Consider the following 26,031-nt stretch of genomic DNA (forward strand, 5'->3'; position numbering starts at 1 on the left):
CACCGGGCCCTGGCTGTCAAAATGCCTTAGCCACACAGAACAGAAGGAACTCAACACGGTACAGAAGTGGTTCCGTGGGTCGCTCTAGGCTGGCCAGCACAAGGAAGGTGCCGGAGAAGGCGCAAGCGGAACAGAGGGCACGTGGAGGAACAGAAGGAAACGTTCCAGGCAAGCGGAGGGAACAGAGGCTCGCAACGCACGGTGGCAGCCAGCGCAGTCGGGGGAGAAAAGAGCCACGTGGCATGGGGCGGGGGAGGCGCCCCGGGGACCGAGCGCCAACCTAAAACCCGAACTTCCTAACTGCGCGCCCGTATAAAGTTTCCCAGTAGGGGATGATCAAAGTTACATAGTTCAGAACATGACTACGGGAGGGACGTGAGAATTGAAGCCAGCTGTACGAGGCTCTGTGTTCGCTCGGAAACCTCAGCCGGGGCCGGGGCCCCCTCTTCCCGGGAAGAGCCTTCTGCTCGTCGTCAGGCAGACTCTTCCCTCCTCACCACAGAAATACCACTCCGGAATTTCCCGAAAGAGCAGATTCCAGGAGCACCGGAGCCCTTTGTGGGAACCGCGGTTCCCTGCCTGCAGCGAGGCGGCTCCCCAGGGGCACAGCTCTCCGGAGAGGCACCCCATCTGCCCACGGGCCCCCTCCTTCCCGCGCTCACGAGGGGGACACTGAACTCAGCCTTCGTTTCAGGGGCATCATCATGCTCGATTTGCGTTTTACTTCATCCCCAAAGCAAGTTCTGGTGCTGTGACACAGAAGACGTTCCCACTTCCACAGATGCCCCGTGACTCTCAAGAAACGTCATGCGCCACCGAATTCTGTGCCACAGACAAGACGGGGTCACCGGAGAAACGAGAACTCCGCCTCCTCGAGCCTGGTCTCCGTGCAGGAGATCAATATAAATAATCCTGAAGGCAAAGCCCTGAGAATTCGAGATCTCCCTACAGAATCTAGGAACGAGGCACACTTAATGTGCCTCCGCTTGTTCGAGCACAGTGACGGTCCCTGTCCGCCCCGCAAGTGACAGGCCGGCCATTCCAGGACACACACCAGCAAGGACAGATGGTGGGTGGCGGTAAGGGGTCAGCTCCCGGCCACCGGCTGCGGCCTGAGCCCGCAGCCCCTCCTCGCTGACCCCTCGCTGGGAGCCCAGGGCCGCCGTCCTCGGCCACAACCCTCGAGGCGGAAAGCTGCCCGGAGCTCAGGAGGGGGGCTCGGCCGGGAGCCCTCACAGCTCAGGCCGCTCACAATTGTCGTCAGAGGACACACAGCGTATACAAAACACAGGCGCACTCTTGCTTCCGCACCAGAGGGGACAGCAAGAAGGGAAGAGAAATGTGCTTTCTCCTCACTCTGCTTGACTTATAAAAACGGGCAAATTCCTTAAAATCTAAACCACCAAGGCCCGGTCAGGAAAAAAGAGAAATGAAACCGGCCCTCTGTAACCGCTGAGCTAACCAAACTGAGAAGTCAAACATCTTCCACAGGAAAGGCTTTCCACGTGCCCCTCTCATCCCTGCGCTAAGAGGTTATCCAGTAAAACAGAGGTCAGGAGGCCTGATCTCCTTCCGAGCACAGATGCCTTGAGAGACGCCTGCCCTTCAGTGTAGACATGTGCCTCAACTACAGATTTAAAAAAACAAACAAACAAAATCGACAACAATCTAAAGACAACAACCAGAGAAAGCACCTGATTTTCCTGAACTAAATCCTATTCGGAAGGCCGCCCGAAGAATTTCTCCCTGGGGAGAGGGGCCCCCACCACCCTGGGCCGTCACCGCGGAGGGCGCACCTCGTGCGGGGCTCCCTTGAAGACGCTGGCAGACTGGTAGATGGTCTCAGTGCACAGCTTGAGGTCTTCGTTCTCCAGCTCCTCCGCGGTCCTGTACAGAGATTTGGGAACCAGTCCGCCCTCGGGCACTTCGCACTGGAAACAGAAACGCGGCAATAAAAGCTGTGCCCGCACACGGGGACCCCCTGAACACCAAACACTCCGGCGAGGGCCATGTCCCAGCGTGCTCGACTCCTCCGGGCCGCTCGGGAAACGGAAAACACCGGCGAGGTCGAAAAACGTTCTGTGTGACTTAGCAAAAGGATTTTTAAGAACCTCTTAAATACACGTGTCATACTTTAAATGAGAACAAGTTGAAGCTGATTTAGCACAGAATTCACACGAGTGTTTACGAGGTACTGGACTCAATTACTAAAGCTCGTTTATGTAAGAATCGCAAGCATTCACACGGCACCGTGAAGAGGAAACGTTACGTTCAGAAAAGCTGGATTCTCGGCAACTACAGGCATCTCTTTATTACATGCAATTACCGTCAATACATACGTAACCAGCGATGAGAGCTTTGTGTCTGACCCGGGTCAGAGGATCCGTCCACAATGCCAGACAAAAAAATAACAAAGGAGAGCTTCTTCTGAAGCCGCTGCAAACAGGCTAAGTTGAACTAGAATCTGTGTATTTCATAAACTTCCTCGTCGACCTTGACAGAGTGACCCAGCACTCAAGTTCACAGCATCTTAGCAGCTCTCGCACCATCGGCCCCGGGAGGCGAGGACACAGGGAACCCACACGACGGTGTCCGGCCGGCAGTGCGGCCAGCCTGGAGACCTATCCCGGCATGACGTCCTGTTTGGGGACATCGGGGCGCCGAGTGCGAGCAGCACAGTGTACAGGGACACATGACAGCCGGGAGAGCCTCAGGCGCCGGAGCTCGGACGCGTGGACAGAAGAGGACTCCCAGCCCGGTAATCGCATCACGGTGGTTGGTGCCTGACAAACGTGGTCCAATCCGCCGTGAGCCAGGCCTCCCTCCAGCTCACAACGGAAGGACCGGCCACTCGGGACCGTTCTCATGTAATGCGAGCCGTCTGTAGGATGCTACATGCCTGACCTCCCGATTCAACGTCACGGCGCCTGGTGAGGGGGGCCCTGTAGTTCGCTTACCCCTCGCACCGCGACGCTGCCTGCGATTCCTGAGCGCAGGACCCACGACCTGAAAGCCGGATCTGAATGCTCTTCAACCTCCTCCACCCATCCCGAAAGATTCCCCCGAAAGCCCAGTTCGTTAGCTCATAAACGCACGTGTCAGATCCAGTGTGTACGTACCCGAAGCGGGTAACTTTGTTTACCGTGAGGATGACAGAGATCCTTCCTCTAACGAGAGCCTGACCCCCCTCTGGCTTCGGCTGTCACCTCGGGAAGCCACCTGCGCCTCCGCAGGTCTCTTTCACCCTTGTGTCATGCCCTGGGGCTGTAAGGTCCTCAAGGACCCCTCATCACAGTTCAGGGCACACAAGTGGAGGTGTCTGCCCGAGAAGCTAGCAACTCGATGTATTAAAACCCCGATTACAGAAAAGAAGTGGTTCTCTTAACGTATCCCCTTTGAAATGTTATCCTGATTTACGGTCCGGGGGGAAATCTTGGAGAATCATCTGGAGTTAAGTGTTTTTATAAAACGCACAGCTTCCCCCCGACAGGTAAAAGAAATCTGATCCACACGAAGCTGGGTGAATAAAGCAAGCCGTAATTATATTAGAGTCTAAAACGAATCCTCATTAGTATTTAACGACAAAGAAATGGGCATGTTATCGACCATCACTTACATGGTTCTATTTAGTTTAACTCTGGGTCAGAGAAATGTCAGCCAAAAGAAAGACAATACTCCCAACTAAAGGTTCTGAAAATCATCTGTACCAACCAACGCCCACCCTCCCTATCCCTGTAAAGCGGCCAAACGTGTAACTACTTGCCTAAATACATACCATGCACTCCCCGCTCAGGAAATCTGGAATAATCTCTTTATCGATGTAATCCAGCAGGCCGCCAGGACCCTGGTAGTCATTTCCTGCGTAAATCAGGAATTTCCTTCTGGTGTTGTCATCGATGAATGGACTAACCTGTAGGTAACGAGAGAAGACCATGTGGTCATCTTTGCTTGGCCGTCTGATTTCCAAAGATTAAAATGACAACGAGACAGTATGAGTGGGGGGGGGAGGGGGCCGGGGAAGGGTGTCTGATGCACGGAAAGTCTGTCCGCATGACAGAAGGACGCTCGGGAATTCTTTCTTCCCTTCGCCGGTTTGAGAGACCGCGTATCTTTCCACGTTTATTTTGTTATTTCCTAGCCAGCTAAGGCTAAGGGTCAGGGACACACGCACGCGGATGCACGCACGTCCGCCTTCCAAGTGGCTCGTCGTTTCTCCAAAGCAGCGTCCAGACCTACCAGCGTCCAGAGGACGGGAAACACCCTGGGGGCGCGAAGAATGAGAAGGCGGCCGAGCGTCTCGGGGTAGTTGGCCTCGACCACCTCTATGATGCGCAGCAAGGCCTTGACGCCGGGTCTCCACAGGTGGCGCATGTTCAGACCCTCCAGGTCCACCAGGCAGGTCCACGAACTGTAAGGGCGTGCAGACGTGTGTCACTCGCCAGACGGCACACTCGCCAACCGCGTCCCAAGCGACTGCTACTGTTTTCTCGTTTCGATACTGGGCAACAGCCCTTTACACACATTTCCACAAATCCACCAGTCTCGAAAAACCAAAGTGTCGCGCACCGTGTTTCTATCTACTTGCGGCAAGCACGCGGGATCGGTGGGGTGGGACCAATCCCCGAGACGGCAAAGCATCGGCGGCTCATCGACCATTGCAACCTCACCCGGGCACACACGTGACCCAGCAAAACGAGGTGACGTGTCGTGCTTGACCCGCTGCGCGGCCTCTGCTGACCCAACGGGGCACGGGCCTGGCTTTCTAATGCACGCTGTGGCGAACCACAATAAGCTATTCTTCCGCAAGGATCTGAGTCCAGCGCGGCCTCAGGAGCCGAGACTACGGCAGGGAACAGAAAACCCTTGAAACTCCTTCCTGTCGTGGCGGAACTTCCGTTCCAGTTAACCTGCCGTCCCCTTCTGGTGTCAGCCTCTGAACCGCTGCACATTCTCAGAGTGGTTTACCAGAACTACAAGTATGGTTTAGAAACGCAGAATAAGTTTTTTGCACCCCCGGGGGCTCCCCCCACAAAGACCATGCAGACTAACCAGACAGGCCGACCCACTCAGAGCGAGGTGACAGCAATGCCTCGGGGTTAAAAATACCAAAACCCAGCACCTGTCCCTCCCAACTAACCGTATTACACGGTTATCCTTCTTCGGCCTTTGAGTACGCTGTAGAAAACAGGCTACTATTTAGATTGGGTCCTAACCCAATCAAACCAGACTTGGGTCCTAAAAGTCAACTAGAAATATTTAACTCGTATTCTCAATAAGCTGGAAGGGAAAACAAAATCAACATCTACCTGATAGGTCGACCAAAGACTTTTGTGTTTTCCTCACACCGTCTCAGCCCTTCTTCGTTTATGGAGAGAACCTATGTGAAAAAGGGCCATAAAAAACCCACAATTAGCCTAAGCGACACCACCGTGTCAAGCTAGGAACCAAAGGGACAATAACAAAGCCCGTTTTGGGCAAGCGAGTCAACCGACAGAGTCATCGGTTTAGATTTTATGACACGTTCATACACACACAACCCGTGGCTGACAGAGAACCTCTCTCTCTCCCCACAGGGGGTGACCACTGTCCTCTGGGCGAAGGCGACAGCTACGTCCCGTGAGATCGGAGCTAGGTGTCACCGGATGGGCGGGGAGGGCGTGCCCCGCTGACCTGTCTCTGGAACCGGCGCCTCTGGGGTATGGGGGGGGGGGCGGGTAGCTGCGAGCAGGGGAACGTTCAGCCACACGCAAATCCACGAGGAAGGGCAGTGTGAGAGCGGACTGGAAGCACGGCTGAGGGGACTCTCTGATCTGGATTCACTTCCCCTGGAGACACAGTCTATCCGCATCTTTACGTGCACGAGTGCGTAGATGCGGCCATGCGCGTGTGCACGTGTAAACGCTCACACGGTGGCGGGGCCGACAGAATACGCGACGAGATGCCAACGACAGATATTCGAAGACAATGGGATCACGGAGGTGTCTTTTAAAGTTTTCGTTTGTTTTTTAGTTTAAGGACAACACTCTTCTCCTAACTGCCCGCACTGTGGAGGCTGAAGGGGCAGGGGGGAGCCCGGGGTCCAGGGGCGGGAAGGAAGCATTTCTAATGGCTCAGATGGGAGATGCTAACCGCCCTCCCACCCCCTGGTGAGGCCGTGCCGGGGAAAGAATACCATGAAGAGGTCTGACCTGAGTGAGACACCTCTCAAAAGGAGGAGGGGGGAGGGAGCGATTCGATGGAAAAAGAGGGCTCAAAATCGGCCCCAAGAAGCCATCCTGAGTGGCCATGGTGATTTTTCGTTCACACTTTCCTGTGAGAAAGATCTCTAGAGCTCCCGGGCCCTCTTCTGAACTTCTAAAAACGTACTGAGAGAGTTCCTTTCCTGATTGCAAACGCACTCCACGCTCGCTCTAAGGGGACAGTTGTGAGGGTCCGAAGGGGGCGGCGGCCTCCCCGGGAAGCACTTACGTATCGCAGCAAAGCCTCCTCCCCGAGCGCTCGCACCAAACCCTTGGTGTCCATCTGCCCCAGCCTGAGCACGTAGAGCGGCCGGCCGTCTACGGAGGGGAAGGAAACGCATGATCGGCACCGTTCCTGGCGAGCAGCTGACCGGAGCCTTAACAAGGAGCGTGCTTCCCGGCTCAGAGGCTGCAGCCGGCTACGTGGGCACAGCAGAGCCCCCCAGCAGCCGCCCCTCTGCCCGGGACCCGGGGCACCCAGCGGAGCTCAGCCTCCGCCCGGCCCTCCTCTAACCGCCAGTGCCAACCGGGGCTCAGACTCCTCAAGAACAACCAGGGGGTTGAACAGAGCCCACTTTCAACAGCGGTGGGGGGGGACCTCAGAGTATCCCCGCTCCTTCCGTGAGCAGGGAGTATTTTAAATCTTTGATTTTTTTCAGGGAAGAAAACGTGTTCATTTCATGGGTTACCAAAAAGTTAACGTCTAGATTTTCTAAAAGTCCGCTTACCCTTGATTCCCACCTAGAGGATCAAGATAATTGAGGACTTTCAGGAACTCTTTACTTTCATACCAACCAGCACAGGGTGGCTCTACGTGTTAATAGTCTGGAGGCCTAACACGGAGCCTGAGAGGAACCTCATTCGCTATACAGATGCGCTGTCATCACACGACAGCTACGCGGACGGCGTAAAGACCTCAGTGGCCACAGTGGGTCCCGGAATCAACAGATTCTCTAGATTCTAGACCCCTGACACTTGCTGTCTCAGGGGAGCAGGGGAAAGGATAGGGAAGGAATCTGCTCCGGACAAGCACCTGAGACCCGTCTTGTGCGGTCCACGGGGGGCCAGCCCGCTCCTCTGACAGACAGGGCCCAACTTTTCCTTGTGTTTATCACCCGGTGAATTTCATTCACCTCCCACTGGCTCTAGACCTGTTCTACTTAAAACAGAAAGGTCTTTGCGCTCCCAAATCCTGTTGAAGGGAAGGTTTATAAAAAGTGTCTCCCAACGTTTATAAAATACATTAATGTTTTACTACCACGCTTCAGTCTTCGAAGAGTCGGGAAACAGAATAAAGAGACGTTGCCAGTAAAAACTAATAAAGCTACAATTAATACGGAAAAGCACAAAAGATGACGTCTGGAAAGCAGACACATCAGAGCTATTCCGCTTGGGAAGGGCCTGCTTTGAGGGGGAGGGCACGCCAGGGCCGCCCCGTGCCCTGTCCACGTCTGCGATCCCGTCCTGTCCGCTGCCCAGCTCCGAACCAGGATGCAGCGGGCACGCCTCTGGCAACGCTGGCCTTCCCGCAACGCGAAGAAACTTGGCGGCCAAGGGGGGGCGAGAGCGGAGGGAAGGAAGGGACGGCCCGTGCCTGCGCTCCACAGGGACGCGGGGCGGGGGGAGCTCCCAAACAGGTGGGGGGCGGTGTGGGGCTGGCCGCGATGAACGGGCACCCCTTTGCCCAGGCGGGGGGGGGGGGGGGGGGCGACCACCCACAGGCCCTCTGGACTCCGCGCGAGGCGGCCTCTAAGCGCGCCCGGGATGCCCAGCGCACCTTTGTCGTGATGGTGCCAGCCTCCGGCGTAGTAGTCCTGGAGGACCTGGGGGGGGCTCCAGGTATCGAGGATGTAGTCCACCTGGTGCTGCTTCCGCCAAGTCAAAGACTGACACATGATCTCCCTGGCTTTGTCGATGTTGAAGTCCCGGGCACGTAAGAACCGAAGAATGTGCTCATCCTTTGGAATCTGTGAAGAGAATAAGATGTTTCTAAGCAACGTTAAAAGCTGCTAAGGGAAGAAAACCAAGTGACTAAAAGGGAATGAAACTCTAAAACTCACTTCTCGTCCAGAGCGAGCTGCATTATTGCACTATTTATTTTTTTTTTTAATTTTTTTTTTTTAACATTTATTTATTTTTGAGACAGAGAGAGACAGAGCATGAACGGGGGAGGGGCAGAGAGAGAGGGAGACACAGAATCGGAAGCAGGCTCCAGGCTCTGAGCCATCAGCCCAGAGCCCGACGGGGGGCTCAAACACACAGACTGCGAGATCGTGACCTGAGCTGAAGTCGGACGCTTAACCGACTGAGCCACGCAGGAGCCCCTATTGCGCTATTTAAAATCAGCCGCTACTTGTCGTTCAAAAAGAAACAAACATTCAAAAACAATTTTTTTTTAAATCGGCCGTTACTAAAAAACCCCCCTCAAGGCTTTAGAAAATCACTACCGCTAATCTGAGTAATCTTTCCAGAATTCTATTTTCGTGTCAGCAAAGCAGAGCAAAGGCAGAAATAATCTGTTAAACATCAAATGCTCCGGCCTGCCGGACAGATCCGTGATTGTGATCTGCGTGCACTTCTGCACATGTGTATTGCACCCGAACAAAAGTCAGAACGCAAAAGTGTTGTTGGTTTTGGTGGCGGTGGCGGTGTCGCTAACACACAGGGACCTTCTCTGGAGAGTCTGCTATCGGACAAGTCGGCTCCTCTAAGGGAAGGACCAGGCCAAGACTGTGTCCGAATCGTATCTGGCCCGGCCGTCTTCCTCCACGGCCACACGCTCACTGGTGCACACCGCCGGTCCACAGCGGGTGGCAGGGCAGGGAAGGGGGAGCCTTCCGACTCCCCCACTGCTGGGAGAGTAACTCCAGGCATGGAGATGGCATCGCTGTGACTCAGGAAGGACCAGCATCCCACAGACGTGGTAAAGAACGAGGGTTCTGGGACCAGAGGGCCTGGCTTCAAACCCTCACGCCAGCACTCCTTCGGGGGAAGACCTCGGGCAAGCTACTTCACTGCCCTGTGCCTCAGTTTCCTCGTATGTACAACAGGGGTGGAAAATACGTCACCGCCTCAGAGGGACGTTGGGAAGATCTCGTAAAGGTCGTGAGAGTGTCTAGCCCGTGGCAAGCTCACGACAAACGACAGCCATCATTACGCGGCTGTGCTCCCGGTAAGTGCTACCAACAGTCGTCAGACACGGAGGTGCTAGTAACCAAGGCCGGCAGAAACCAGCGCGTGGGTGGGCTCCATGCAATGCCCAGCTTCCCTTTACTAAGCGATGCCAGTAACTAGCGGGACATAGCAACGTGCCTGTGTTCACTTCTAGTCCCCTGTTAGCATGAGGCGGGTTAGAAAAACCCGACTCCTTGGGGCGCCTGGGTGGCTCAGTCGGTTAAGCGTCCGACTTCAGCTCAGGTCACGATCTTGCGGTCCGTGAGTTCGAGCCCCGCGTCAGGCTCTGGGCTGATGGCTCAGAGCCTGGAGCCTGCTTCCGATTCTGTGTCTCCCTCTCTCTCTGCCCCTCCCCTGTTCATGCGCTGTCTCTCTCTGTCTCAAAAATAAATAAACGTTAAAAAAAAGATTAAAAAAAAAAAAAAAAAGAAAAACCCGACTCCTCATAAGGCTAAAATTTTACCAAAAACCTCAAAATTGAAATTCAAACACTTCTAGTCTTAAAACAATCTGTGAATTCCTTCCAAAGCTTCTGAAAATTAACATGTCAGAATACCTGGAACGTGATATCACTTTATAATTTGACATGTAATTTTTGAACACCTTTTATTCTTTTTATTGCCGAATTTTTTTTCTTTTTTTTTTTTTAATTTTTTTTTAACGTTTTATTTATTTTTGAGACAGGGAGAGACAGAGCATGAACAGGGGAGAGTCAGACAGAGAGAGACACAGAATCTGAAACAGGCTCCAGGCTCTGAGCTGTCAGCACAGAGCCCGACGCGGGGCTCGAACTCACGGACCGAGAGATCATGACCTGAGCCGAAGTCGGCCGCTTAACCGACTGAGTCACCCAGGCGCCCCGCCGAATTTTTTTTAATGTTATTATTTATTTTCCAGAGACAGAGAGAGAGAGAGAGACAGAGCACGAGAGGGGGAGGGGCAGAGACAGAGAGAGACACAGAATCCGAAACGGGCTCCAGGCTCTGAGCTGTCAGCACAGAGCCCGACGCGGGGCTTGAACCCATGAACCACGACATCACGACCTGAGCCGAAGTCGGACCCTTAACCAACTGAACCACCCAGGCGCCCCTAAAGATTTTATTCTTAAGTGATCTCTACGCCTAACGTGGGGCTCAAACCCACAACCCTGAGATCATGAGCCACACCCTCCACTGACTGAGCCAGCCAGGTGTCCCGACGTGTAGCTGTTTTTAAGTGAGACCCTTCTCTGGTAAACCTAGAAAAATAAACTAATTCTAAATAGAAGGGCATCACAATTTGCCGTCAAGGACTCGGACGCCACACAGAGAAACACAGATCCTGTGACCCTGGGAATGGGAGGGGCTTCCCCAGCTACGGTAATCGGGAACATTTACTCCGAGGAACCATGAACAGAACCGTGAACAGGACCCGGAACCACGAACAGTTCCACGGACAGCACCACCACACACGGGGGGGCCGGTTCTCACTTTGCCCTTGTGGGTTTCCTGGAGCCACTGGCGAAGCCGGATCAGGCAACTCTCCTGCAGCGGGGTCAGGTCCCCCAGGTATCTCTTGATGTAGTCTGCGTCTAGTTTGTCTGGAACAGAAATTACATGACAGCGTTTACAACAAAGAACGCTGGAACTTGAAGGCGTCCAAAGTCGTCCTGCTCAGGCAAGTGCGGTCCTCCGGCCATAGAACGGAAGGATGCCACGGGGACAGCAGGGTCAAGCCGGCCCCCCCCTTAGAGACCCTCAGTGATCGTCTGTAAGACCAAATCCCTGGCCAAGCCAAAGCTCAACCTACTGACTCAATTACCTTTAGGGCCTAGCACACGGGAAGCATAGAGCATCTGACGACACTACGATTGCAGTAAAAGGCTTAGTTGCTACCTTTCGTTTGCTAAGTACGCCTTCAATTAAAATAACCGAAAAACATCTCCCTGTTTCAATAAAAGAACAACTTGATAGAACTCTTCCTGCCCATTAAAAAAAAAAAAAAAAAAAAAAAGAAACTTTTCTTCGTTCTAAGAGAAAACTACAATGGGTTACCTAAGCCAGGGGAAAAGGGACAGCGACAAAATGATACCTAAAGGTCCTAAGGAGACAAGAACGGGCCGAGGAACCGGAGGGAAAGGACCCCATACGACCCCCGGTCCTGCTCGTGGGACACCGCATCTTTCCTACCTTCAGGGGTCCCCGCCGCCGGCTCGGGCGGCCCGCTGGGGCTGCTGAGGGCCTCGCCGCCCAGCCCCTCCGCCTGGGCAGCATCCGAGACGACAGCAGCCGAGGACGCCGCCTGTTTCTTGCAGGACGAGGTCGTCTCTGAAGAGGAAGCTATGGGAGGCGGAGTCCAACGGGGCACGAACGTGATGCCTTCTTCTTCCAGCTGACGAAGATAGTATTCAATGATTTCTTTCCCCTTGAAAATAAAACCGATTTGACGGTTAGTATGTGATCCACATTCAAATTATTTGCCCCTCCCCCAGATTTTTAAGACACTAACAAAAACCGAAGAGCCGCAGAAGAAATCTATAAAAGCAAAAGCCAAATGCCTCTGTGTCTGGGTTTTTCCTAATGATTTTATTTCCTCTTCTCCAAAGGTCCAGGAAGTAATTTCTAAAAAGACGGGGTTTTTTTAATGACTGACTAAAAGCACCCATGTATCACCCTTGTACTCAATCTGTGCTTTGTGTCTCGACCCAAGTTCTTTCCAACACCCTGAAAATAAAGCAAGCCTTCACATAACACTCATGATCTCACACGGACACTCTCAAAACCAAAATCCCACAGCAGCGCTGAGCAACGGCACGAGAACGAGACGGAAAGTTTTCCACGCAAGGTGAACCTAAGAACCCGAGGCCCGGGGGCCCCCGGGGATCCCCGACAAGCGCTCCCCCTGCCCACAGACAGGTCCGCTCCCGCCTCGCCCGCCCACCCCAATCTGCCAACGATTCTGGGCAGAGGGCACAGCGGCCAGTGGCCACACCTTCCTTCTACGTCACTGGCAACAGCAATATCTGAACTCCCACCCAACCCTCCCCCTCCCTAGAACGCAAGACTCGGGGGAGAGTCAAATCATTTCCACGTCGTGAAACGGCCGGGACCCCCGACTGGCCCGTTTCCGGCCTTCTGAAAACACTGCCAGCCTCGAGCACCTCAGAGGCTCCTGCCTCCCCCTTTCCATAAAATCCCAAGCTGGACTCACTTTTTTTATGTTGCTGGTGTATTGTTTCATTGCAATTTTTTCCACTGTACTTTCGAAACCAAAGAAAGATTTAATATCTAAACTTGCAGACTGTTCAAAACAGGTCCAATCTTCGTTTTCAGGGTGAACCTGCAGACAAATGAGAAATCGTTCCCATCAACTACGCTGATGAGTGACGGTATCATCTGTCGGCTTCTCCATCAACTAGTAACCAAAAGAAAACACTTACTCTACCAGTAACGTTACGGTCATGAAAGCAGCAGATGGAAAATTTACACAGGGAGGCTCAAAATCATAAAAAGCCCTAAATATTTGTAAAATATTCTAGAAAAAAAAAAAATCGAAAAACGCCTGTTAAAAGGAGAGCTCCGCTTTCATTGGTGGTTCATTCATCCACCGTATTTCCTGAGCAGGGTTCTCCAGTGTAGACAAAACGAAGATCCCTGCCTGGTGCAGCTTACGGTCTGGAGGGGGAGACGGCCAATTAGCCATGAACATAAAGAGGTAAGAAACTGAGGACAAGCGCTAAGGGAAAAAGGAAAAGCTGGAGCAGGTGAATGAACTGGGGGGCGGGCAGCAGAATTGAACAGGGTGTTCAGGCTGGCTTCATCCAGAAGGGCAGATGTGAGCACAGACCGAAGGAAGGTGAGGGCGGGAGTCCAGCAGAGATCCGGGGGCACAGCGCCCCCGGCAGAGGGCGCACTTGGAGCAGAGGTCCTTAGGGGAAGCAGCCTACGCCACCAGGGAACAGCAGGTGCGCAGGCTTGTGCACAAAGACAGCAGGACAGCAGATGTGTGAGGACGAGAAAATGAGGGGCCCTGTAAGCCACTGGGAGGCCTCTGGGCTTTTCCGTGTGAAATGCAGGAAGGCTGCAGAAAGTATGATACGATCTGACATACTTTATTTATTTATTTAAAGTTTTTAATGTTTATTTATTTTTGAGAGAGAGAAAGAGCAGGGGAGGGGCAGAGAGAGAGGGAGACACAGAATCCGAAGCAGGCTCCAGGCTCTGAGCTGTCAGCACAGAGCCCAATGCGGGCTCAAACCCACGGGCCGTGAGATCGTGACCTGAACCAAAGTCGGATGCTTCACGGACGGAGCCACCCAGGCGCCCCTGATCTGACATACTTTAAATGGATCACTTGGGATTCAGCGCTAAGGATACGTTGTAGAAGGGTGAGGAAGAAGCAGAGAGACCCTATTAGATTATTCTAATAATCTGGTGGCAAGTTAGTGATGAAGAACAGCAGATCAGCCTGATACAGAGGTACCCATCACAGGCAAGCCCCGCTTTCCCGAAGTCTGCATTCCGCCCCATCGCATCTACGAAAGACTGACATTCGTGCCTGTTTTGGCTAACCAAAAGAAACCTAAAGAGGATTTCCTCATTTAGGAAAACGGGTGAACGTGAAAACAGCACTCACCGTTTGTTTTGCAAAAGCCATTACGGAGGCAGCTCGTACCCCAAGTGGCGAGGATGGCACCACGCCCCCCCCCCCCCCCCCCGCCTCCGGAAGCCTCCAGACTCCAGAGCTTAGAACAGTGTCTGTGGGCCTCTGGGCTTTATCTCCGTTTATTCTGTGCGCCTGTTAGCAAGACGGGTCCTGGGGCACCAGGAGCCCCTAAACAAGCTATGTTTTGCTTTGCATACGGGAATGCTAAAAAATCTCCCCATATACACTCGTAACTGCTGCTTTGCTTTGCCCATGTTCAGCATACGAAAGGCTTCACGGGAACACTCTACTTTCAGAGAGCGGAGGAAAACTGTTCTCTTGGGTCCTTCCCGTGTACTTCTGAAGTGTTAGAGTGGCGCCGGAAAGGAAGGGACATGGGAAGGTCACAAGGCGACCTTGATTGCTACAACCACGTGACCCATTCTGCAGTAAACCGCAGCTGCCACCCGCTGACCCCACGCGTCAGAAGCGAGGGACGGTATCTGAAGAACACAAGGCGGTGTGCCGTTTAGCGCGACGGCCACGCGGGTCCCAGAAGCACAGGCCGGCCCCAGCCTGCGTCCCCTGCCCTCCCCGCCCCACCCCCGCGAGCGCCGTTACTCACAGTGTAGCAGCAATGTTCGTGGATGATGACCCGGTTGGAGAACGTTTCGTTATGGGCCTCGATGTGCAAAGTACGTTCCCGAGAATTCAGTGAGTTTTTTTGGACAAAATAAACATAATCGACTCCTGCGATCTTTAAAAAAAAAAAGGAGAAAACGGACTTATTAATGACACTGAGTGCAACAGAAGCCGCGAGTGTTAAGTTCATCTGGCAGGGGGACGGCCTAAATGTCCCCGTGGGTACCTTTTTCAGCAGCCTTGGTGCGTCTATGTCCAGCTTGCAGCGCCGTTCTATAATGTGAACGGCCCCGTCTTCACTCTTGAACTCGTTCACGGTGTCACTGTCCACAAACATCGGGATCAAAGGACACGTAGGGAACCTCCTTTCGTAGGCCTGGGGATAAATTGTTTTAAAAAAAGGAATTGAACAGAGATGCGACCCGACAGCCCATCACTGAGATTCTCCCAGGAATAAAAGCATCTCCCTGGGCGCCCGGGTGGCTCGGTCGGTGAAGCGGCCAACTCTTGATCTCAGCTCAGGTCTCGATCACAGGGTAGGGAGTTCAAGCCCCGCATCGGGCTCCACTCCGGGCGCGAAGCTTACTTCAAAAAAAAAAACAAACACGGCATCTCCTGATACACGTCCACGCGTCACCACAGAGCTGCCTTTGTCTTTACATCATAAGCTTTTGTTAAAAAAGAAAAAGACATTCTGTGTTCGTGGACTGGGAGACTCAGGGCAGTAAAGACGTCAATCCTTCCCACGTGACTACAGAGGTTTAACACAACTCCTATCGAAATCCCGGCAGGGCTCGTCTTTGTCTAAGCTACAGACAAGATTATTTTAAAATTTATATGGAGGGGCGCCTGGGCGGCTCAGTCGGTCGAGCATCCAACTCGATCGCGGCTCAGGTCACGATCTCACGGTTCATGAGTCAGAGCCCTGCGTCCGGCTCTCTGCTGACAGTGCGGAGCCTGCTCGAGAGTCTCTCTCTCCCTCTCACCCTGCCCCTCCCCAGCTTGCACTCTCAAAATAAATAAACTTGAAAAAATAAATGAATAAAGTTTATACGGAAAGGCAGGAGAACTAAACCGGCTAAAACAATTCTCAACAAAAAAAGACTAAACTGGGAGGAATCACTCCAAGTGGTGTGGGATCGGTGCCTACTGCGCAGCCACAGTGACCCAGGCCTGCGCGGCTGGCGGTGGAAGGGACCCAGAAGTCACAGGGCAGACAGCCGTACACCGACCCACACAAATACGCCCAAGTGATTTTCGACAGAGGGGCAGGAGCAATTCAACGGAAGAAGGACGGCCTTTTTGTCCAACAAATCTGACTGGAGGCCTTGCACACCAACAGGAAGGAACAAAAAAAAAGGACCTCAACCTGAACCCCACACCGTATGTACAAATTAGCTCAAAACGGACCATGGACTCAAACGTGTTTGTAACCTGCTTGAAATGACAACTGCAGAAACGCAGAACAGATCGGCGGTTGCCAGGGGCGGTGGGGGGGGAGTGGGTGCAGCCGTCAAGGCACTCGGAGAATGTTCAGTATCTTCGCTGCATCCACGGCGATATTCCGGTTGTGACGACGGACCGCAGTCTCCCCAAATGTTACAGGGGGCGGGGAGGAACGGGTAAGGAACACAGGGGAAGCCCCGGTGTCGTTCCTGGTGAATAACGGGTATTAACATATCGTGACTCTTCAATTATCGCAAACTACGAAACTTAAAGCATGAAAAAAAGCTTCACTCCCTGTATAATTCATCCAAACTCTTCGACAATGAACTCAGGCGCCCGATTTAGTTCACGGCGTAGCGAGTATGTGGTGATCTGTGAAGACAGCTTTGCTGACGACCTGACTATTGAATTTATGCTAAAACCGAAGCCACCCGGCGGCTCGCGGGGCTGCAGGAACAGGAAACCGAGGCGGCCGGATGACAAGTGTCTGGGCTCTAAGAAGCAGCATGAAAAAGAAGCCCGGGGCTGGGCCCAGCACCTCGGTGACGTGATGTTCCTATTAAAGTGACAAATGCCACTCCTCCACCAGCTGTCCTAAAGATGGGGGGTGGGGGGGGCTGACTTCCCGCCTTAAGTTAATCACAACCACACACAGATTTGAGGAGAAATGTATGCTGTTGACAAGATGAATGACAACCTCAAAGTGGCACCGACCGCTGCGATGTGACCTCCGACAAGGGGCAAGGCGTTCCGGCGCACGGCCAGACTAACACGCTGCCTTCCGTGGAGCAGTTTCCTGAAGCTGCCCGTGGACAGACCTGACGTCTGAACAGAAGTAATACTCAGGTCGCAGGAGGTGCACTGAACCCCCCATAAAGCACCAGAGCAACCTATTTCTTATTTTTTGTATTTACAATTTTTTTGTATTTGATTTTTAGAGAGAGAGGGAGGGAGGAGCAGAGAGAGAGGGGGACAGAGGATCCGAAGCGGACCCTGTGCTGACATCAGCGAGCCCGATGCGGGGCCTGAACTCACGGACCCTGAGATCCATGACCTGAACCGAAGTCAGGACGCCCCTACCAGAGCGACCTATTAATCCTTCCACCCGGTTTTCACTAATCTCACTCTAAGTATCCTCGATAATCTGGTACATATCTCCTCTCCATAACATTACAGGGCTACACCAGTCTGCAAATTTCCGGCTGTGCTCCTGCTGTCTATGTAAGACACCACGCGAGGCAATATGGGAGGCAGTGGAAAATGAAGCAGACAGTTCAGGAAAGGGAGTCAGGGTCATACACGAGTGTGTCCTAAGAATAAGCAAGTGCCACAAAGGTGTAAGGAGAAAGAGAACACCCTGAGCTTTGGAGAGAGGGGTGGTGTAGGAAGGCTTCGTGGAAGAGGGGGCATTTACACTGGGCCTCAAGGCACACGACTGTTTATAGTCATCGAGGAGGGGAGAGATTTCTAGGAAAGAGAACCCAGGAGCGTGGCCTCAAGGGAATGCCGCAGAGCGACCAGGGACCGAAAGCCAGTGGAGGAGGGAACGGTGGCCTGCAGTGACACTTGTGACAAGGCCTGTCCCTGCTGAGCACAGCCCACGTGGCCACACCAAACCCAACGGAAGGCCTGGCTCTCGTGGAGTTGACCTACCTCACGGGGCGATGGAGAAGGAGGGAAGTCTACCATGTGACCAGAGTCGCCCTTTCAGAAAATCAAGGACAGTCATGCACAGGGCGGTCTGGAAGGGAGGCAAAACTTACGTGGTGACCAATTATAACTGCTTTTTAAAAGTCTTTACTTTGGGGGTTGAAAACATATCCTTCCTATTTACCTACTCCCCCCTCCTCTCAAATATATTCTGCATCCCATTACTGCTATAATCTTGACAAATCACACAGCATTCGTCTCTTAATGCATTTGAAATCAACAACATGGAAGGAGTTTATCGAACTGCTCAGACCATACCACACAGAAGTCTCTGGGAGGGCCTAAAATACGCCTGTATTGAGTATTGCACACGGGAACAACTCTAGAATAAAAAAATTTGCTATCATTTGTTCTACAGACACTGAAAACCATCTAAACTGAGTTTTAAATTTTAATACATTACAAAAAAAAACAACCCTGGCTTTGTACACTCCAGCGCTATGACATATCAAAAAATTGAAATACAAGGATCCAAACAAAAAGATTCTTTTTAAGTTACATACGGGGTAGAGGAGGCACTCGCCAAGAAATACCCGAAGCCGGGATCTCTCCTATCAAAGGACCTATTAGATCATTTTCAAAAGGCCCACAACAGCCTCTAAATTCTTGCAACAGAGTGGTCAGCACAGGGCATTACCCACACAGCCCAGTCTTCAATTTAAGACACAGTACAAACTCTCCATTCCCTGTAAAATCACCCATCCGTGTAGACGCCTGTTTTCACAGAGACTCGCTTTTACTTTGGCCAGATGGCCTTAGGCGTGACAGTGCTAACGCACGACCCACCCGGGGAATCGGTACACTCCTCTGCAAAGCTGTCTGTGCGGAAGGTTCCTAGCGAGCTTCTCCCTGCTTCCCTGCGCGCCCCAGTCGGCACCTGCCCCCTGTCCCCAGGCGCACCACTCAGCCACGGGGCAGGGGCCATCCATGTGTCTTCGCATCGCCTAAAACAAAGTCAGTGTTCAATAAACATTTTTTGAATTATGGAATAAAACCTTGCTAGATAGGGGCGCCTGGGCGGCTCAGTCGGTCACGTGTCCGACTTCGGCACAGGTCATGATCTCAGGTTTCGTGAGTTCAAGCCCCGCATCGGGCGCTGTGCAGAGCTGATTTCAGATCCTCTGTCTCCCTCTTTCTCTCTGCCCCTCCCCTGTTCGTGTGTGCGCGGGCTCTCTCTCTCTCAAAAATAAACATTAAAAAAAAAAAACTAGATAAAGCAACAAACCCAGCTCTTTTTCTCTGTGCTCACTTACCTGGGCCAATCTTTCGGAGATATATAAGGCTCAGGAATTCTGCATTACCGTTGGCGCAAAAAGCTAACTTTCTAGAGGGTTATAGAAAAGGAAGATCGCAAAACGGTAACAAAACTTTAGTCTCTGAAACTGCTTACAGATACCAGACCCCAGTTTTTCAGCACAAACTACAATCTACAAACTTGCTACAGCCTCTGAAAAACAGAAGCATTCCAATCTTATTAGAAACATTTATGCACATTCTAGTTTTGCCCACAGGAAGGGCCTAGAAGCAATGACACCTCAGCAGCAACAAGAAACTTGGCATCTAGAGCTCGGTTTCTAAATACCACTCAGGACTAGAGAAGAAGGCATGCACTGTCAAGAAATGACTGATTACAAGTCTGAAGGGAAAGGTCAAGGTGAATCTGAAGTACTTACCAGAAATAAGGATGTGCTCAGTGACGGAGGGGGGGCATGTCAAAAGGACACAGGAACCAGCCTGAAGGGGTTCCACTCCCCCCGTTCTGAGATCGGAGAAAAGATAGTGATACTCAAGAGAAATGGGCGGGGGAGGAAATCTTACAGACAAATGTCACCTAATAACCACAGGAGCAAACAACACAATCAGAAAACCACAATTCTGCAACCACCAATTTATAACTGGTTCAGGCAAGGATCGACACAGGGCACTACTGAAAGGCTGGAAGAGACAGCACGGTCTCCAAGACCACCCTGCAGGTTGTCAGTTACAAAGGGACAGATGATGGAAAGCTGTCCCTTTATAATGGAAAGATCTAGCAGATACCAGCTCCGGCCAAGGATTTAACTTAGGACCAAGCACGGGACAACCTGCCGAGCTGCTGTGACACAACGGAAGCACGCACGACCTCTGCAGACCTCACAACAGAAAGGGAGGAAATAATCAAGACAAGTCCAAGTTACGGGGCACTGCACAAAAGCACCGGCCTGGACTCTTAAAAAATGAGAAAGGCCACTGTCTTGAAAGATGCACAGAAAAAGCCGAGAACTATCTAGCATGAAGGCAATTAAAGAGACAGGACTACCAAAGGCTATGCTGCATTGGCTCTTTGGAATAAAAATAGCTCTAAAGAATATTTAAGGACATGTGCCCATGCATCACACACTAAATACTATCATTCTGTCCGTGTGAAATTTCGCGGGTGTGATAACGATGACCGTTAAGCAGCATTTCTATTCTGAGGCAATAATGCTTTAGTACTTAGGGCAAGTGTAATGATACACACAGCTTCTTTCAAATGGTTCTGCAAGACTCAGGCTGTGAGTGTGTGCATGCGTGTGTGTGTGTGTGTGTGTGTGTGTGTGTGTGTGTATAAGAGATAAAGCGAATGTATTAATTTATCTAAGTGGAAACGTAGACATGTATTTGCTACACTTCATCAACTTCTTTAATAATGGAAATTTCTCAAAGTAAAAAACTGGGGACACTAGCAACAGGGGAAGGTCACTTCGGGGGGAAGGGCAATATGGAGACCAATAGTGCTTTTGCACGGAACTGAGTACGACCTTGTCACATCTTACCCAGAGTGAGGTTTGGCCCAGCTCCAGCCCGAGGTGGAAGGCCAGGTGAGAGGTCCCCCGGGGCCCTGTGCCTCGGCACGGGGGCCTCCGGCCCGGCCCGGCCACCATGGCTCTGAGGGGACGCGGGCCCAGAGAGCTCCAGCTGCCGGCTCTTCACGAGAAGGCAGCAGTCTGGATTTCTGTGTGCAGCTTCCCCATTCTGAAGGCTTAGTTCGTGCCCACGGGCCCACGTCCGCAGGCCTTTGAGTCTCCTCCCTGCACCTATCTCTCCAGAACTGGGCAGGAACCCAGGCTTCAGTTCTCTCCGGGTTCAAATCACCGCCTCGGGAGAGCCACAGGAATTTCCCTCCGTCTTAGTTTTCAGGAACTATCTGCAATATTATTATGTCACTTCCTAATCACACTCGGCATGTATCAACCACAAAAATCAAGAAAGGCCTGAACAGAATTAAATTTTCCAGAAGGCATTTTTCCAGCGCGAGAGAAATGTTCTTCGATGTCCTCTCTTAAAAGGAAAAGCTACTTTCGCAAGAGACCGAGAGACGTTGACTATTATAATCATTGGCTCACTCGTTTTGTTTCACACAGCCATTGTTTCAATAATAAAAACAAAAGCAGGGCCTTACCCATTTGCCCCAGGGAGGAAAGCTGCCTGCTGGGTAACTCGGCTTCCTCCCACCTTCCTACACCCACTCTTCCTCTTTCGAAAGGGATTTCTGAGCCTGTAATTCGGGAGCTTGGCAACAGCACTTTCAGTCTTTAACCAAACTTTGAATGCAATTTTGAGATATTAAAAGCTTGTACTGTGCTAAATAAAACCATATTTTAGTGAAGACATTTCAACTTGAGAAGTAACGAGCTTAACAGCGCATTCTGCCAGGAAAACCCATTTAAAAGAAATTCCATTTAAAGAATCTACCTTCAGATCGAACTAGGTTCATACACAACTTAGCCAGCGAACTAAGCCAGCCGCTTCCGTACGACTTGGAGATCCTATGGCACTGGACGTGACCCTCAAACGCACTTAGACGCAGAGCTGGTTTTACCCCGGAAAGACTCCAGAAGTGGAAAAACCCTAAATACGGCGGGAGTCTCTCAGAAGTTGCCAGTGCTCGAAGAGGCAAATATAAAACGCATCGGGGAGACGTGGGAAACTGACCGAAGTCCCTCAGAGTCGGTTCTCCGTTAAGTCGCCGACTTAGCAGACATGACAGCCACATACAGAGGGCCTGCCGTATAAGCCACCGTGTTGAGATCTAGACAACGTGACTGTGGAAGACACAGGGACGGGGCTTCTTCAGAAGCAAGACACAGACACACGTACCGTCCACAGCGAAGAAAAGACAGGGAGGGGGTCACGGACAGCAATGCACCGTGCTGACAACAAAACTGCTTCAGACAGTGGGGGGGGACATGGCTCCAGGATGGGTGGCGAGAGCGCGTGTGCAGAAGGGAACGTTCCCGATGGGGGCCACGGGAGCGACAGCACAAGGGAGGAAACACTCCGCGGACACGCTCCGGAGCAGCCGTTCAGACCCGCGGACACCGCGTCGCCTGCCTCAGAAGCGGCTCAGGCACAGGAGTCGCGCCGCGAAGAGCTTCGGGCACCTGGTCTGTTGCTGAGACTCCAAAGCACACAAACAGCTCGGCTAAGTGAAGACGTGAAGAGTGTCAACGGCCCGAGGAACCTGGGGGCCCCCCCGACACCGCATGTGGTCGCAACTCAAGTCCTTGATGGGCTCTTGAATTCCGCCTCCGCTATTACAAGACAGGCGGACTTCTATTTAGCCCACTAGTAAGGCGAGGTTCCGAATCACGTGCTCCTTACTTGTGAATAAATGTGTTCATTCTTTTTTTACTTTTTTTAAGTTTATTGATTTTTGAGAGAGAGAGAGAGAGAGACAGTGTGGGTGGGGGAGGGGCAGACAGAGAGGGAGAGAGAGAGAGAGAATCCCAGGCAGGCTCCGCACCGTCAGCGTAGAACCCAACACGGGGCTCGAACCCACGAAACTGAGTGAGCCGAAACCAAGAGTCAGACGCTCAACCGACTGAGCTGCTCAGGCCCACTCAGGCGTCCCTACATATACTTTTATATATATATATATATATTTATATAAGTATAAAACAAAATGTTTATAAAAACTTAAATTTTTGAAAATTTGAGTCCTTTCCAAGAAAAGTTATAATCCAATCAGTTGTGATACACTTCCATTCATCCAAAGTCTTCATGACCAACCCAGTCAGATTAGCGATTTTCAAACGAGTTCAAGGCCATGAGCGGACTAACTGGGGTAACAGGGTACAGACAACTGTCCAGGGCAAGTGCTGAGCTAACACCAAAGTCCCCATCCTCAGTCACCGGCCTTCAGTGGGACCCACAAATCAAGTCACAACAGACCGGACTAGCCCTGGGAAGGTCACACAAGAACACACAAAGATTCTACGGCAGCTAAAAAAAATTCGCAAACATCTGACAGGTGCCAAGCCGTCTCCCTCCGGGATCAAACACATCTGAAGTGTAAATGAGGGATTTCGTCTCAGACAACCTCAATTCCAGGGCTCTGAGGACACACTCTCTCTGGGTGACGTTTAGTGTGGAGAGGGCGTGAGTCGGGCCCGCGGGGCCGGGAGCTCTAAGGACAGGGCATCATGACCGACGCCAACGGGATCCAGTACAAGAGGCTGGACCCTCTTCTAGGACCTTCTCCGTGGAGCAGAGCCACGATGAGCGAAGACAGGAGCGCAGCCGAAGCGCAGATGGCGGACGTACAGCTCCCACACCTTGCGCCACAGTGTCCCGACTGCACGCACATTCTTCTGACCGTCCCTCGGTCCCACGGCCGCCCTCACAGCCACCACACCGCGGGAGACACCGGCCGTGTTTCCTGGCGACCGAGGAGCCGGCTCGGTGCGCTCCCCCACACCCCCGGGGGAGACAGGCGGGTACTGGGAGGCACTGGGAGGAGCGCAGGTCAGGCCCCGTGTCCCTCGTTCACACGCCTGTGCCACTGCTCTGGACGGTTCTCAACACGAAACGGCTGTGTTAAAGGATGGAAAAACTTCGCAATTTCTTCCCCAATCCACCTATTTTCGGTGGGACCACAGCACACGGACGCGGGACATGGTGCCACTGGGGGCGGCGGGCCTCCCTCAAGCAGAGGGGACCGTGCACGGTGGCCACCTGTGTCCCCTGCCCTGTCACCGGCCTGCAGACGACCAGCAGTGGCAACAGCGGCACAAGCAGAAAGGGCCTGCTGGAAATTACCCACAAGATCAAAGGACTTCATGTGCGAGGAGTTTCAGTTCCAGCGAGGTCGCTACCCTTCCTTATCCATACTACGATATTTGTAAAGAGGGCCCCAAATCACACAGCAGGAGGGTGTTTGCCGACCTCTTCGACAACTCGGGTGAGTGAGACCCAAACCGTGCCTGACTCCGCTCCAAAGGGCAGGGTCCCACACCCCTGAGCGCGAGGTGGGACGGGAGCCCCCCAAACCCAGATGCCTGGCAAAGGTCTCTCCACGAGAGTAGCGGGAACTGGCCCTCCATGAACTTCTATCTAGTTTAGGATGTTCTACCACAAACGTTTCGACCGTGAGGGTCCCAGCCCAAGAAACCGCGAGTCCTTGACAACAACAGAACACTGAGCCAAGGAGCAGGTGCAGGTGCAGCGGGCGGACCGCAGCAGAATGTGATGGCGCCCGTGACCGTGCCCCTGCCAGTGCTGCCCCCTCCCCCCCCAACCCCCGCACCCAGGACAGCAGGACGTCAACCTGCACCCACGGCAGCACGCGGCCCGAGCACACTGCTCCCGGCTCCCGGCAGAGAAACGCGAAGTCGCCATCTGACAAGGGCCAGCAGAGTCCCGGGACTCCTCAATGTTTGAACCGCTGCTGTAAGAACCAAACGAGCAAGAAAACAAAGAACTGTCCTTAGAAGAAAAATAATCATCCGTATCTATTTCAAAATTAGCATATGTTCGGGGAGGGGCGGCAGCGCCTGGGAGGCTCAGTGGGCAGACCAAGCGACTCTCGACCTCCAGGACGTGAGTTCAAGTCCCACGCCGGGCACAGAGCTTATCTGGCTCCAGCAAAGCTACCAGGCACGATAGTTTCTAGTTGTTTCTGGTTAAAGACAAACGTGAAACCGTTCCTTCTCTCCTTGCGTGTGCAAGCAGCTGTACGGCTACACTCCTGATTCAGTAAGGTCTTCTAGAATACTCTACCTTACGGTACTTGTAATGTATTCCTTCTCGAGAATTTCCGGGCAAGACTATGTGGAAACTTCTATGAACACAATTTAATAGACCGACACAGAGTTCTTGAGCTTTCAAATGAAATTCCAAGAACCATCTAGCATGCTCGATAAACCAGATCTTCTGCTTTTTAGCCTAGAGTAGAAAGCTAAGGCCCTCACGTGTTCCACGGTATTATGTTTCTGGAAGAGCTGGTGATCGACATCTCAGACACTAGCCTGGGGGTGACTTCAGTTTGTTTACAGTCTTGAAGATAATCGATGAGGACATTTCTGACTGGCTTCTCTGGGAACGTTTGTCCTCAGGCACCACCACATGGTGCCCTACGTCAGAGGATTCTAAATGTCCCTTCGCAGCACCCTTGACATCTCAGTAACTTTTCCGCGGTGCCCCAATGCCAGAAGTATCGGTTGTTATTAGGTCCAGACAAGCTTGAAAAGCACTTGTGTCCTAATAACTCAGGAGCCATCTGAAACAATAATACTCTCAAGTCGAGGGAAAATGTGTTTTTGTTCCATTCCTACATGGCCAGTGTTACTTGTGAAGGTGGACGCTTGGGTGCCACCAGGGCTCGGAATCACACGGGGCGCTTGTGCTCTCGTTTCCTGTCGCCCACGGATTCTCGTGCCGCACTAGCTAATTTTTAGCACAGCAGCCAGCGAAAACGCAGCTCCACAAAGATGCGACGCCATGAAAAGAAACAGTGTGATCCAATCTTGAAACGTGAGCTACCGTGCATGCGCCAGGAGTTTGCACGACACCCAAGAAATGTTGACTATCAAGCGTGTTTTCTCAAAATGTAAAAAACACCCGACAGCACTGTGGTGCCCTGGGGTGCCTCGGCACAGTGCGGGAACTGTGGCTGCAGGTGCTTTATTTTTTTTACATGTTTGTTTATTTTTTGAGAGACACAGACAGAGCCCAAGGGGAGGGGCAGAGAGAGAGGGAGACACAGAATCGGAAGCGGGCTCCAGGCTCCGAGCTCTCAGCACAGAGCCCGAAGCGGGGCTCGAACTCACAGACCGCGAGATCGTGACCTGAGCCGAAGTCGGACGCTCAACCGACTGAGCCACCCAGGCGCCGCCAAGCAAGTGCTTTAAATGTTATTCATTTGTTCATAAGTTCTGCCTGCATAGAGAGGCGGTAT

The 26,031-nt window shown here is 52.4% G+C and overlaps 1 protein-coding gene across 2 annotated transcripts in view; it reads right to left on the reverse strand.

Moving 5' to 3' along the window:
- Positions 1–26,031, reverse strand: part of SEC14L1 (SEC14 like lipid binding 1) — a 52,354-nt gene that overhangs the window by 3,175 nt on the left and 23,148 nt on the right. For both annotated transcript variants that reach the window (XM_047081297.1, XM_047081298.1), the window contains 11 exons: positions 14,905–15,054; positions 14,662–14,793; positions 12,603–12,731; positions 11,582–11,816; positions 10,883–10,992; positions 8,017–8,206; positions 6,469–6,557; positions 5,307–5,377; positions 4,237–4,408; positions 3,776–3,910; positions 1,797–1,931 (listed from right to left, as the gene is read on the reverse strand). In XM_047081297.1, coding sequence (XP_046937253.1) covers positions 1,797–1,931; positions 3,776–3,910; positions 4,237–4,408; positions 5,307–5,377; positions 6,469–6,557; positions 8,017–8,206; positions 10,883–10,992; positions 11,582–11,816; positions 12,603–12,731; positions 14,662–14,793; positions 14,905–15,054 — 1,548 coding nt within the window. The remainder of the gene's footprint in view (positions 1–1,796; positions 1,932–3,775; positions 3,911–4,236; positions 4,409–5,306; positions 5,378–6,468; positions 6,558–8,016; positions 8,207–10,882; positions 10,993–11,581; positions 11,817–12,602; positions 12,732–14,661; positions 14,794–14,904; positions 15,055–26,031) is intronic.

Source organism: Lynx rufus, unplaced genomic scaffold, assembly GCF_022079265.1.
Source record: "Lynx rufus isolate CCGP_SWC_20201006 ecotype Redwood Valley unplaced genomic scaffold, mLynRuf1.p SCAF_18, whole genome shotgun sequence".
Taxonomy (NCBI): domain Eukaryota; kingdom Metazoa; phylum Chordata; class Mammalia; order Carnivora; family Felidae; genus Lynx; species Lynx rufus.